The 15,574-nt window shown below is 32.2% G+C and overlaps 1 protein-coding gene across 1 annotated transcript in view; it reads right to left on the reverse strand.

Moving 5' to 3' along the window:
• The window catches only part of LOC148299438 (uncharacterized), a gene marked incomplete at its 3' end in the record, with an annotated part of 86,733 nt that extends 74,368 nt beyond the window's left edge, over positions 1-12,365 (reverse strand). Inside the window, exon 1 of the mRNA XM_088276090.1 lies at positions 12,294-12,365. Coding sequence (XP_088132216.1) covers positions 12,294-12,365 — 72 coding nt within the window. The remainder of the gene's footprint in view (positions 1-12,293) is intronic.
• Positions 12,366-15,574: the final 3,209 nt, after the last annotated feature.

A 15,574-nucleotide genomic window follows, 5' to 3' on the forward strand; every position in this document is an offset into this window, starting at 1 on the left:
GTTACATATTCAAACTATTTAAAAGAACCGTTCTTCATATTTTCAATTATTTACATATGTAATTAGTGGATGTGCAGGTTCTCGGATCAACCAAAAACGGTTATGATTAATATTGTATAGTTGTAAGTGTGTGCATAGTAACAATAATTGATTCGGTAGCCACTTTGTGGTAAAATCTATCCATTTCCGTAAAAAAAATCGTGAAAAGTACTTAAGTAGTCACGTTTGGTATTGTTTGTATGTTGTTGTAGCAATTGTCCTAAGGAAGAGACGGATACGTCTCAAAATCGGAAGACAAAAATCTTGGTGAGTGGTTAAATATGTGCTTACATTACTAGCATTTTTGTAAAAAAAAAACGGTAAAAATGTAAAATAAACCTAATATTATTTATTGATTCGACATTAACTTTGTGGTACAATATGCTGATTTTTTTTTTAAAGTAATAAATAATTCTGATAACACGTTAATTAATAATATCTGTTTCAAAATACAAAATAGTCCCGTTAATTACCATATCAACATCTTTATATACCTAAATATGTTTTGCTCGTTGGTTTTACTTTTCACCTGTAGATGAAAACATCTGTAAGTTTTCGAAACAAGTCGTGTGTAAAGAAATAAAACTCATTAAGTTGTATTATACAAGTGATTAATAAAAAAATAAACCTTCGTAAATGTGAACACAGATTGAGAATCAGACAAAGAGAGATGAGAAAAATGCGAACGCCGGAATAACGGAATTTCGAAGTAACTTTTAAGTGAAAAAGGTCGGTAGGTTATAGTGAAAAATGAACGAAGTAGGCTGTACAGCGGATGGCCCAATCAATACGAGTTAGTCTACACAGTATGGAGATGGTATCGGAGAGGACGCGGAGCTCTCGGACTCCAGATTAATCTGCAGAGCTCGTTAGAGGCCAACCTCTTGCTTCGGACGTTTATAAATCGAAGCAAGCATGATTCGGCAGATAAACGGGAGGAGAGAACTCTCTCTCACCCTCGGATAAACAGATTCCACGAGCCGTCCTAGGAAAGTGGGGCGCGTTAAGATACAGTTTTACTCAATTACTGGCGGCCTCAAATTTGGTTAGGATTTTACGGAAATTGTTCAACTATATTTATATATTTATATTTATGTATTTTAAAATCATTGTCAAATTCGTGGTATGGTTATGCAATATAATACTCTCCTTATCATTCATCGTTCATTTTGTATAATACATTCTAGTTTACAACACTACGTCACGACTACCAGTTTCAAAATTACCATAATTTCATTAACAGGTCAACTGTGGACTATTTTGTAAATTAAAAGTATTGTTTACTTTTTTGAATGGTAATATAACCTTCTCCCTGTCCGCTGCCGTAGTGTTATGATCAGTACGCTCGGCTACAGTTCTGGAGGTCCCGGGTTCGATTCCCAGGGGGTGTAAAATAATTAACAGTGATTTTTGCACTCTAATATTTATTCAATATTACCCTTAGTAGCCTTAGTACCATTACAATATTAGTAGAACTGCTACCTGAAGCAGAGGGCTGATCAGCTTTCCTTCATGTGTAACGATCAAGATAACACTGCGTTTAAATTATGCAATGCCCCATACACCATTGGGGTGTGGATAAGGGTTTGAAGAAGAAGATGAAGAAGCTTTCAACACTCTCCTTATCATTCATCGTTCATTTTGTGCAATACTACTTTAAAATTCTACATCACTAGGCCAACTATAAATTATAATATTTTGTAAATTAAAAGCACGGTGAATTTTTTGGTAAAGTGGCATAAAACTCTTGACTTTCATAGTTTACTTTGTCGATAGCCGGTAAAAATTATAAGATCTTCAACTTGTCAAAACTCTCTAAACTGATAATGGAGACTTATATGGACATCTTCCGAAAAACCTAGAATCGGATAAATGGAGAAGAGCTATCAATTTATTATTACGACAGGTAATTATTTCGGATTACGCGACAAATAAAAAAGGAATCTATTGGTTGAAATATTATTTTTCCGTGTTTGAGAGATTGACATATTTTATTAAAGAAATCGACGAGAATTCGCGTCGGAGCCGAGACAAAGATGGAAGACTATCCCACGAGACGAGGCATTTCAAATGTGAACTTCCTTCATATTTATTCTGAACCCTGTCACGAGATTGATTAAACGATTGTAGGAAAGAATAATCGGAATTGGGAATGAAATTTTCAACATCCTTACATTTAATCATATAAATTATTATTTTGATTTATTGTCTCATACAAATACTACTTTGTTTATCCTTAAATTATTGTCTAATTCACACTTCCCAATATAATACACGTAACTCTTGTAACCATCCTCTGATTGAATATAATTAAATATTCTTTGATACCTGAAATAATCCGTTTAAACCATTAAAAGGACTTTTCACAAGGCTTTAAAATGAACATGTATCAAGTTAGTCCCTATACAGAGGCGTTTAAAAGACAACTGGAGCATATTACTTACCCGTTTCAGTGAAATTAAATATAATTACAGGGAGTCGAGTATCATCTGACTCGTAATAATTGAAGCGCCGAGCGCCTGGCGGGGCGGTATCCGCAACCCGTAGAGCATGAATGCAATTTTTCATCTAACCACAGGCGCATATAACCGCCGCGTGTACACGGAAATTTCATCGCGTTTGTTTTACATTTCATTACTAGGAAAATAATTGAAAACGTGAAAGAAGCAACTGTGAATTGTTATTTACATATCATAATCCACAAGCGGTATTTTTATTAGCTTTTTTTTAAGTAGGTAGGTTAGCGATACATTATGGTTTGCCAAGGAAATACCATACCATTAATATTTTGAGATACATAAATACAAAAATTAAATAATAAATGTAATAATAATAGTCACAAGGGTGTCTTATATTTTTCTTATGCAGTTTACCTTATGATATGTGCTATATGTTGGACACAAGATGTTACCTGTTTTCTAAACAAAATTAAAAAAAAACTATTATTCGTTTTTTAATTCATATTAGGTGTTTTGCATTATTTCTTTTAATTCTCAAAAGTCTAGTTTTGTGGTGAATCCAAATATATTCATCATTCACATTTGAAAATATTTATTTCATAAAAAAAGATAAAAATCATTTATATACATAACATAACCAATAACTTATTATAGATTTTCTTATTGAACAAAAAAAATAATTGTGTATTTCATGTAATAATTTAAAAAAATAGTCTCAATACACTTTTGGTTGTAATTTTCCCAACAAAATAAAAATCAATTGCAAAACTAATACAAAAAGTGTTTGAAAATGTGCATTACTATTGTTCATATTATTATTAGACCTATGTTAAATAAGCCTCATAAAGTGGGATGAGTTTGGGTCAAGTTGAAAGGAAAAGTATTCTACATGTGTAATACAAAGTGCTTAACCGCATCTTTTATAGCAATTTGTGTCAATTGCGCATTGGACCAGCTCTCGCGTCATTAGGTTACATTCAAGAAAACGGTCTGGAAGGGTCGGAACTTGAGAAATATTACAGGGTAGAGTATGCCCTATGCGTTTATGTAAAAGAACTTGCCAACAAGTAAAGAACATAGTATAAGTTCGTATAAGTACAGTAATTAAACGTCAGTATTCAAAAACATCAAGTTATGAGTTTTCATAAATTTGGAGATAAAAATGATATCTTTGGCTTAAATGGGATACCGGGTGATCGCAAAAAGCGACATTTTTGTGCTTATAATATTCAACTGCATCGTCTGACTCACAAATGATAACTAAGGCTGACTACCCACTGCGATGCCAACGTTTTCGGTACATTTATTTTCAATAGTTTTCTAATCTAAAACTCAATTTGGAATTTCGGCAAATATACGGAGAGTATAATAATGGCTTCTATACGGAGTTGAGTAGTGGAGCTTCACCGGTATGAACCGATTAAAGGCATTCGAAATATGGCTACATCGTAGAATGCTACTCTTTCCATGGACCGATATGGTCAGCAACGTAAATGTACACCAAAGAGCAAGAGCAGAGAGACAGAGGCTGACTGATAACAAGATCCGAAATGTGTCCTATCTGGGGCATGTGCTAAGAGGAGAGAAGTACGAGCTATTGGACCTAAAAGCAAAACAGAGAGACGAGGTGTGGGCAGAAGATAAATCTCCCGACTCGGGAATATACGAGATTGAACGGGGATCAGGACCGTCAAGGGGCTGATAAGAGCTGCCCAAGAGAATTATATTTTTATTGCTTCAAAAGCATTGTAAAGTTGAACACATCAGAAAAACATATTTTAATTTTATTTATTTTCTATTTCACTTACTGACCTAAAACCCTGACAAAACAAATATAATATGAATAAATAAATAAATGTATAGAAGCTAGCAAGAGCTAACTACATATGTTAAAAGCTTGTACGTAGGTATTCTAAGGAATAGAAAAATGGATGTATTCTTAACTTCGATATCATTTGTAAACATAAATTTGATGGGAAAACAAGATGTATACACTAATCGTGTTTGCATTTCACTATTGTGCTTTATAAATAAATTTATAGTATATCAATGTCATTAAAGAAAATCGTAGAAAAGTAGCAAATCGATTCCAATATTCCGCTCTTTCGCAACGCAAATTGGTCCACATTGTCACAATAGTCATGACTAATTGAATTGGAAAGGTCCATTAGCAGTCCATAATGGCATGTGCACGGAACTTCGCTTTGGAGAAGTGCACCGTCTGCGTCATTTGAAGTCGACTTTGGCATTCACTTGACGACCACACAATAGCATTTAATTTTGGAAAATAAAAATCAATAAATAAACCATGAAAATAATACTTGGACCAATTTAAATGAAGAGCGAGTTTTTACTCCAAAATAGGTTTGTTAAATGAAAAAATATATATCACAATTCGTACGACATAAAAATCGTCGAAATTCCACTGGCTTTTTTTCGTTCATTTTACGAAAGATTTATTTGAAAATACGTAGGTTGTTTTTGTTTGTTCTCGAACATATATTATTTTGTTTCGAAACTAGAACTAACAAACCTGACACCGTGGGAGAGATTTGTATAATTTATTTTAGTATGTTATTTTAATTTAATGCTCTCCTTATCATTCATCGTTCACTTTGTGCAATATCACTTAGTTAAAGTGGTATTACACTAAGTGAACGATGAATGATAAGGAGAGTATTATATTACCATACCACAAAGTGACAATGCTTTTAATATACAAAATATATATAAGTTACCTTAAATTTTTTTTAAATGAAAAAAAAAATCATGGTTCAAATGGAAATGGCAGAGAGAGAAAAGGAAGTCATACCAATCCAAAAAATACAAAACTGACTTAAATAACATCATCAAATGATAATAACTTGACTTCTTGATAAATGGAACCCCAATCATTAAATTCTTTAAAAATGCTTAAATAAAACGAAAATTAGGTCGATTATATGATAAATTTGATTTTTGAATGTCCATTAAAAACTTTAGCAGACTAAGTGTAGAGCGTATTTCTCTGCTTTGATCGGGCCGATCTGAAGAAAAGATGTTGAGCGTGCTTCTTAAGTAATATAACAGCCTCTTTAGATCGTTAAAACAAACAAAAAAAGCCTTAAGTACACGGAAAAGTTACTTGCGCTAAAAAATGCAAAATATTCTTTCAACTTTTTTCGGTTTACAATATTAAAATTCATCCGTTGTGAAAGAAAATATTCATTTTCGGAGCGTTTCAAGTTTTGAGAGGAGCAGAGGAGTAAGTAGTTCAGGGAAAAACTTCCAGTTTTTTGTTGTGCTAAAATTTGAAAGGATACAGGCTATGGAAGAGCTAATTCTCAGTCCATGGGAGCTGAAAGCCATTCGTATTATACTCAAGACGAAGGCTTAACAAGTTATTATAACGGAAGATTCCTCTCTCGCCTTTCTGCTCGCAGCTAAATGAAATGTAAATCTAAAAATTGTAGCCAGAAACGTTGTACGTGTCGGGATGTGAATAAATGGTCTGATGAATTTTTAATATTACATGCAATATTTCAAAAGAAATGATTATAAATTGTACGAGTAATATAAAACTTTAATAATTTTATAGTTTTATACTCGCACACGATCTCGCATAAGGCACTGCATCATATAAACGCAGTGTTATCTTGATAGCTAACAAATAAAGGAAAGGTGATCAGCCCTCCGCTTCAGGTACCGTCCAGGGTAAAAGTAAATAAATATTAGAGTGAAATATAACTAATATTTATTTGAAACCCCCTGGGAATCGAACCATGGACCTCTAGTACGTTAGGCGAGCGTGCTGACTATTACATATGGAGGCGGACGAAATAATATCCTCTTTATAATGTATGTCATACAAAACGGATACTCAACGTTATTTATTGTGGTGGTGTAAATATGGTACGTGTTTATCTCTAAGGATTTTTTTTATTGAGATTTACGTTCGGAATAAAATATTTATTTACATTTACGTAAATAACCGTAAAATGATAAAGTTTTATGGTTCGTACAGATTTTTTTTTTACTGAAAGAAGGCATTATAAAACCATTCGCGATGGCATAAAAAGTATCCTTACAAAATACCTGTACCATGCTTTCGTAAGCGCTAAAAGAGTATCGTACGTAATGCGCGAAGGATATCTCTTTATTTTTTTCCGGATAGAAAAACTTATCATCCAAAGCCCGTTTCCATTTCCGGAAAACGTAGGACTTCAAAGCAGAAGCTAGGATTTCCTGCCATTGGCTAATAGCTGAAAAATGTTGGAGGCTCTTTCAAACAGGAAATACAGCCTGAATCATCGCACTGCGATACCGATTCGAGATCCGAAAATGGAGATATTTTAAGATGAATGGCTCGAATGGATACAGGTAGTATCAATGTTTAATTTGAGGCTGTTTTCATGAATAAATATTGAATAAAAACATTATGTCGTTATCCTACAAAATAAAGGTAAACTAATATTTAATTAAAATAAAATGTACTTGAAAACACACAAACTTATACATTGTTATCGCAGGGGGCTAATCCCTCTTTAAAACAGGCCACAAGGTTTACACAAAGAAGAAGAAGAGACATCGAGAAAAATATAATTATAAAAATTCAAATTATTAAAAATTAAAAATAAGTTTCTAATGTAAATAAATAAATATGATATATTTTCAAAACACCTCAATCAGACCTCTGTTAAGATCAATAATTGCAAGCTTTATAAGTTTCAGAATGTTTATGACAAAACGCATAACTGGTATTTGATATCGCTTAAAAATAAATACTTTGTCAATGTATTGTATTTTTTACGTAATGTATATAACATTCGAGTACGCCTAAAACTGTAAGGATATATTCGAACGAGTTTTTAATAATTAAAAAAATAACAAGCAAAAAATATATATTTATATTTTTTTTCTTATTTAAGACGAAAATAATTGAAAAGTTTATTTTTTAAATTAGTATCAATCACTGAAAAATAAAATAAATTAATTTCAGTAAGACCTGGAACTATACGTTAATATACTTTTTATCCATCCATAAGGTAAAAATTATATTATACGAGGTTTCTAAGAATTCCATTTAACTCTGATCTACGATATTCTTCAAAAGCGAGCATTCACTAACCGGAACAATGTAAAACGGAAATAAAATACAGTAATGCGACAGTTAAACAACGGCGATATTTGTCCCCATCAAAACTGACGCAAATCCCGAGTAAGCTGGATACAGGAATCGGATTTGGGCCGTCAACTGTGAATCCGAAGCGCTTTGGATTTTCATCGTTTGAGGATTGAGGCAGGTACTTCAAATACTATCCGCCATACAAATGTGCTAAGCTTTCGCTAGAAAAATATTATATTCAGTTAAATATATACTGTAGTAGTCTACTTTAAACACCATCTTAGTATTTTTTTTTTACTGAAATGCGTTTTTTTTATGGCGTATTATTTGAATTTAACAAAAGCTGTATACTTTGATAAATAAACGATGAATACTTACTTTTTTCTTGAAATTATTTTAAAATTAACATAATTTAAAAAAAAAACAATATTTTCTGAACGCCCCTCAACTTTTTACACGATATTTTCTTACGGGATTAAAATCTGATAAATCCATCTTTATTATGACGGATTTAACAGATTTTTCTTCATGTTGCAAAAATGGTATCGATGTTGTTGAATTTAAAATTAAATGCACTATTTTTAACCTTTTTATTGGTATTCATCACATATTCATCACCTCATTAGCTTCAACGATTTCACAATATTGTATAAATCAAGTGAGTTTTACAATACTTATCTTAGGCTTGCATTATTTCCTTATATATCCATCTATCATACATCGTTTTACCGCACATTAGCCTGAAAGATCCCATTTCAACGGCATTCAGTCTACTTTCATCATTCATTTACCAACTCCATGATTCACATCCATATATTAGGGTTGGAGCCAGGACTCCATTGTGCATTGCCAGTTTGTTTTTTTCGAAAAGTTTTCATTTGCTATAACTGACTTTATTAAATACACCGATTCTTATCTGACAATAAGACGAGTAGATTTCAGTAATAGTGTATCGATATAAAATATTTTTTTGTTGATATATTACATTTTTATTAGGCTCAATGGGATTATGATACTAATATAGAAACCTGATACATTTTATAATGGTCAATTATGAAGCCGCCTAAGAGGAAAATTCTTATGTACCGTAGTCGATTGTGAAGCTCGGGTAGTGGCTCACTTTATCTTTTCGCTAAAGATCGTGGATAGTGTTCCTGCCAACAGAGACCGGATAAGCATTTGTACATGAGCGACACTAGCGCTAACGTTCGACTTCCGCTCGCATTAACCGGTTTGTCGGTGGAAACGTACATTACATAGTTCCTTTTTCCTTCCCGCCTTTCCGACGTCCACTTTACGCGGATTTGTTCCTTTTGCGAACTAACGTTGTGAGTCCGCCCTTGCTGGAATGATCGAATGAATTGTTCAGAGAAGAGATTTTAAAGTGAATTTATATAGGAAATCGATTGTCGATTTGTTTAAGGTTGAAAAGGTCATGTTAGGTCAGATGTGTTTTCTTTTGTTCTTCTTCTTTTTTACTAATCTAATGACGTACATTTTAGAGTAAAAACTCGTACGATATGAATACAAAGTCAATATTTTTTTGTGAATTAAATGATTCCAAAGTTATTTGTATGTAAAATTTGTTAAATTGATTTTGCAACATACTAACATACACCGCCTTTTGTCCGCCTCCGTAGTGTAATGGTCAGCACGCTCGGCTACCGTTCTGGAGGTCCCGGGTTCGATTCCCAAGGGGGGTGAAAATAAATATAAGTAATTTTTTCACTGTAATATTTATTCAATATTACCATGGACTGGTACCTGAAGCGGAGGGCTGATCACCTTTCCTTCATGTGTAAAACGATCATGATAACACTGCGTTTATAAGACACAGTGCCCTATGCACCATTGGGGTGCGGATAAGGGTTTTATTATTATTATTATTACTAACATACACACAAGACCAATGGTAAGTGGTATTTAAAAAAATGTAATTTTTACTAAAAAGTAATGTATAAAATAATCGAAGAATACCAAGATGAACTTTCGCTGTTAATATTCTTATCATGTTAAAACATGATTTTTTTTTACTGCGGATTTTTTTTAGTACGTTCATGCATTAATCGTCATATACATTGCAGATACCTTTTTTTTACTTTCATTAATTGATTCGGCAGTCACTTTGAGGTAATATCTTATATTTTCCTTTTTTATTTTAAGTTTTACTTGGTGAAACCAATATGGTATTTCTTAAAATCTATTACGACACGTGTTTTGATGTATTCTGCAACATTTTCAAACATCGTACGGTGTTTGGAAATGATGCAAAATACATCAAAACACGTGTCAAAATAGATTTTCAGAAGTAGTGGTATTTACCATTAAAACACCAGTATTTTTTACGTTTGTGTGAATGGCTCAATTTTACAGTGAGAGATATAAATTATACACACATTTTGATCGAAATTTACAGTTTTTAATGTAAGATGATAGAAAATATCAAAGACAAATGATGCCATGAATTAATTAATATTTTTTCGAGTTAAGTGGTACGCGGTGTCTCAAAACCGTAATTTAAAATAAGTCCTGTTTACTAAAATGCCTAACCTCAATTTTTCTCTTTTTAATCAGCTAAATGGATGTAATTAAAATGAGATGGGATTGCTCCGGGCGATGTTCACACCGGACGCCATTTTGAGTAGGTACCTGTTCCTAAATGTACAGTGTACACTAATGCGCGAAGGTTTCGGGACCCTGTCATTTCACGCTTTACTGTTTGCGTCGTCGTTCTGACGTCGCCCGCGAGCAGTGATCAAATGCAATATTCAAACCAATTATGGCGGCAAAGGCGTTTCCACAGCGTAATGCAATGTGTACAGGGCACAATACACATTGGGTGGCCATCTTGATTGATGAAAAGGCAAGTCCTCATTTGTGGAGTTCCTCAACAAAAAGTTACATTTCTAATATTGCGCAAAAAATCCTTTAAATGCAAATCCGTTCTGTTTACTGTATTCTATCGAAATCTTAATTAAAGTTTCGACAAAACATGACTAATCCTGTGTTAAACCAATACAAAATCATATAAAACAAGCTTTACAAGCTAGAATTCCTGATTACTTAAAATCATTAATAATGGCAATGTTTCGTTTTGGTGAGGACCTCCACATCTGTGAATCTGACGTTTAGATTCTGTTACTTTAAACGTATTTGAAAGACTGTTCAAAAAAGCGAATTCACCATTTTTCTTAAACTGATAATTTATAATTTCAATAATTGATCTTATTTACATTAAGTTTGATATCAAAGGACAGAGTGATATTTTCTTCACTTCGAATTTAATTAATTGCTTTAATAATTTGATTCAGCAGCTACTTTGTAATAATATATCCATTTCAATAAATTTTACTTGATGCCACTATTTAATAAAAAAATTGTGACATGCGTTTCGATACATTTTCGTTAATGATGCGGAATGCATCGAAACACGTGTGGACTTGGATTTTAAGAAAAGTGGTATTAAACAATTGAAATTTTAATAAAAAAAAAAAAATGAGCTTGAGGTACTTTTATAAATTAGAAATGAACACCTTTTACAAACTAGTAGAAGAACAGGTACGTATGACATACCTGTTTTTTGTATTTTTCGTGTCATGTAATACCATTTATTTTTACCCCCATTTTTGTTCCCATATGACAGTGATATTCTTCACTCTGAGCTCATTCACTTACGTCATCGGTATCCAAACTTTATTTTATTTTCATATCCATAAATCTGGATTTGTGGACTAATAGACAATAAGACTATCAATGAAAGAAATGTAAGTAAATGTTTGAATGTATATATGTATTACACAAATATATAAAATGCAGGATTATTGTTCTTTTCAAGGAAGCGGAATGGAAAAAAATGTACCTTAACTAGTGGTAAAAGTACATAAATGTGTATGGCAAATGGTGAAACGGTTCCGTTGCTGATACTGAGCGGTAAAAACGCGGGAAACTCGTAACGGGATTAAAAGTTTAATTGCCTCCCGCCAGGAGGCGCCCATGATAATTCGGTAATTTTAATTTGTACAGCACTGTACTTGAGAACGGTGTGGGCGAAATTAGCGCTTCGGTGAACCGCACCAAGTGCTCAAATTGCTTGCAACGAAGCGGAGCCTACATAAATATAACAAGATGATTTTTCAAATTAAAAATTCTAGCCGCACGTTTTTTTCTCATACACACAAAACCATTTCAAATATAATATTTAATAAGCTGTTATTTTGAATCAGATAAAAACTCAATTTATTTAAAGAATATTTGAAAAAAAATGTAAATAAGATTTGATGAGAGTATTTAGCGATACAAAATAATAATTGAAAAAAAAATTGTTTGCAGTGTATTAGATAATCACTATGTATAGCTAAAAATCATACCGGTTCACCACAGGGGTAGGCAGAAAGAACGCAACATGACTATCGTTACTGTTAAATGATTTTTTTATTTCAATACGAATTAATTCGATCGAATACGAGTAAATTCAAAATGTTGTAACTTTTGATTGTTTTTTCAATAGATCTCTTTTCAAAATTCGAATTGATTCGAACAGATCGAAACAAAAGAATATCTACAAAGGTCCCTTCTGGGGTTGGTAGGGCACAACATTACATAACAGAAGTTGTTTTATTTTTGTTTTCATAAAAGTTCGCTTGGGCCAAACAAATTGATAAATTATAAATGTTTAGTACGAGTTGAGTCACATTGGCGGCGTTGGTGTGCCCCAGGGACCGTCGCCATTTGTCACCGCTTTTGGCGCGCAATTTTCCCGCCATTTTGTTATATCCCTGTCACAATATTTGCCCGCTGTGTGATCATTTTTTCAAAGTAAAAAATATTACGACCAACGTTTGGCGGTCATGGTTATGTTTAAACGTGTTTTCAGCAATATTTTTTGGCCTGGTTTTGACTTTTTCTTGGGATATATTATTTAAAGCAGGGATTCAATAAAAACTAACTGACTAACCATCACGCCGTTTTCCCGCAAGTAGCCAGAGAGTATAGACCGCCACACTAATCTGTCTGCAAATAATCTTCGCCTCTTCCACATTCACGCTTCTCCACATACATACACGCCGATCATTCCGACTTCCGACCTGATCACTTTCAAGTATTTGAAATACTTGATTAAGCCAAGTTTGTCTTCGGTTTACCACTGCTTCTATTACCAACTACATTTGCCTCGTAAATTTGTTTTACTATCCTTTATTTACTCGCTCAATTTACATGCCAAAACCATTTCAACACACATTTCATAATTTTATCGATGATGCTTATATCTCAGCCTTACATTTTTTCTTTATTTCACCATTCGAACATACAACGTTTTACTGCACATTTGTCTGAGAGAACAAACACATTTCAAGTGTATTCAGTCCAAAAAATCAATAAATTGAAGACAATTAGTAAAGTAACAAAAGGATTAGTAGTGACATGAATATTACCACTTTTTACTAACAATAAAAGACGTCACATACATATGTAGTCATAAATGATTCTTATTTAAAATATGATTTATCGATGTAATGAATATTTTATCTACATAAAGTAAGGAACAAATAATTTTATTCATTGCCAAAAACATCGGGTAAAAAATTCTAAGGAAGGGGTCAGAAAAGGAAATTAATTTAATATTACTTTAACTCTTAATAATTATTTGTAATAAAACAGTTGTGAGATTTTTAAAATGACTTGATAATACATAATATGATAAAAATTCTATGTAAAAAATTGATAATAAATAAGCCTTTGACTATTTTTGTATAAAAAACCTTAACGTTTATTTTTTTCACTTTCCTTCTGAACAATCTCTTACATAATAAAATCGTTTAGAAACATTAAAAGCAGAGACAGACATTCCATTTTCGATAAATGTTTAGTTTCAAAGAAAGCATCGTCTTTTTGAGTAAAATAAGGAATTTAAGTTTTATCCATTTTTCGCGAGAAGAACAAAAAATGATCAAATAGCGTTATCTGTAACGGCCGCTGAATTCTTTCATGATTCTGTTAAAATCTCCAGCGAATTCCGACGACAAAGCTTGCCAGATTCCTGAAAACTCTTTAGACATATCTGAATGCCTTCTTGGGCATATAATTATATTCATTGTAATTTCGGGACTTCGGGCAACACAATAGTATGAGACTCATTACCAGCGAGGGGAGAAATACGATGGTTCAAAAAGAAATGTCAAAAATTCGCTGTAATTGCGAGGGCTTTTAAATGGCGGTTTCACGTTTGGCGGGAAATCTCCCGAGAAGCAAAAAGATGCCGACTGAAATAAAAACACTATTTTCTATTAGGGAGGATTTTTTGCGCGACTTGAATGCTGATACGAAGAAAAAAGAAGGGAGGTTGTACTCGTATATCTGGAAACTTTAACCGCCATTATATCGGTTGATAATTTAGCCTAAATTTTAACTTGCACACTCAATTCTACATCCTTTCCATAAAAGTTCGGAAGATTTTATTCTAAAGAATTGAATGTACAAATAAAACAGTGAGAACTCTTAAGTGCGTATAAGAAAAAGACTTTATGTTCATAAGTTAAAATTTTACAAGTACAGTCAATCTGCACGTTTTACACACTTCCTTAAACTATTTCTTTATTGTAAAATACAAAAACCCAACATGATCAGTCCAGAATAACATATTCACAAAAACAGATAATTGGTAAGATTTTAAACCAAACAAAACAGTTTAACAAAGTTACACATATAAAGTTTTTTTGTGAAAAGGAACATTGAGTATTTCGCAAAAGATCTTTAAAAACTACTCCCATCATCCATAAAACCGTTTAACAATAGAAGTAAGTGGATACGAAATAGATCGTGTCATTCGGCCGCATAATTCATAAGAACACGACTCCTAACAAACTTATACCTAAAAAACACTTCATAAACCACAATTGTTTAAAGTGCCCTCGGTACAGAGAATCCCAGTAGAGGCAAAAATGTAAATTAAAAATTGTTTTTTTGCGTAGTGTGAAATAAATAAATACATGATAAATCTGTATTATAAGGACTGTCAAAAATATATTATGTAACTGATTCTGATATTGACATTTGAAAGTTCATAAATTACGAGAATATTACTGTCTAAACGGAATGCAAAAACCACTAATTGAGTAATTACCAGTTTCTAGTGTAATTATTCACAATTTAACGAAAACGATGCAAAAACTATGCGGTTTGTTCAAGCGTGATCTATAATCATGGATTTAATTTGAAAATACAATTTGATTACATTGTGATCTATTGATTTAGAAAGCATTCAAATGCAATCATTCGGGTATTGTTTTCATTGAATCCGTATTACAATTATCCACAAACAAACATTGTTATGTACGTATGTAATATACTTAATTTTGATACTAAGAAATTACATATAAATATAAAGCAATGGATTCAATTATTGGTAAAGAACATTTTATTCTTTAATCGCATTCAAGCAATGTATGCCTTACATTTTACTTTATAAATTGATTTTTAAATATTTGTATCTATACGTACATATGTATATGTAAATATCTATTGGGAAAAAATAAAAGATTAATATTCTATAACATATGTTAAGAAACGATAATTTAAAAATATGTTTTAAACTGTTTTTATTAATTAAACACTTATATTGTAGTACAAATTGAGTATTAATTCACGTGACTAGTTTCGAAAACTACAGATGTATATGTATACATACGTAGTTTTCGAAAATGCCTATGTAGGCAGGAGATCACAAAAATTAACGAGCAAAAAACTTAACTATAATTTTATTATAATTAAAAGACAAGCTAGGCTTGAAACAAATAAAAAATAATATGTAAAATAAGCTAGAAGCAGAGAGATACAAAAACAAGAATAAAGTTGTTTTAAAATTATAATAAATTTGATTTACGTTTTGAAATGTTTTGTTTTACGCCAAAATATTAGTAATCATCATGACGTCAAATTCGCTGATATGTTGGTAGCGGTTGCGACTTGTTTTAAC

This window comes from Brachycentrus maculatus, unplaced genomic scaffold (genome assembly GCF_059751285.1).
Source record: "Brachycentrus maculatus isolate JH-2025_06_01 unplaced genomic scaffold, ASM5975128v1 h1tg001151l, whole genome shotgun sequence".
NCBI classification, from domain to species: domain Eukaryota; kingdom Metazoa; phylum Arthropoda; class Insecta; order Trichoptera; family Brachycentridae; genus Brachycentrus; species Brachycentrus maculatus.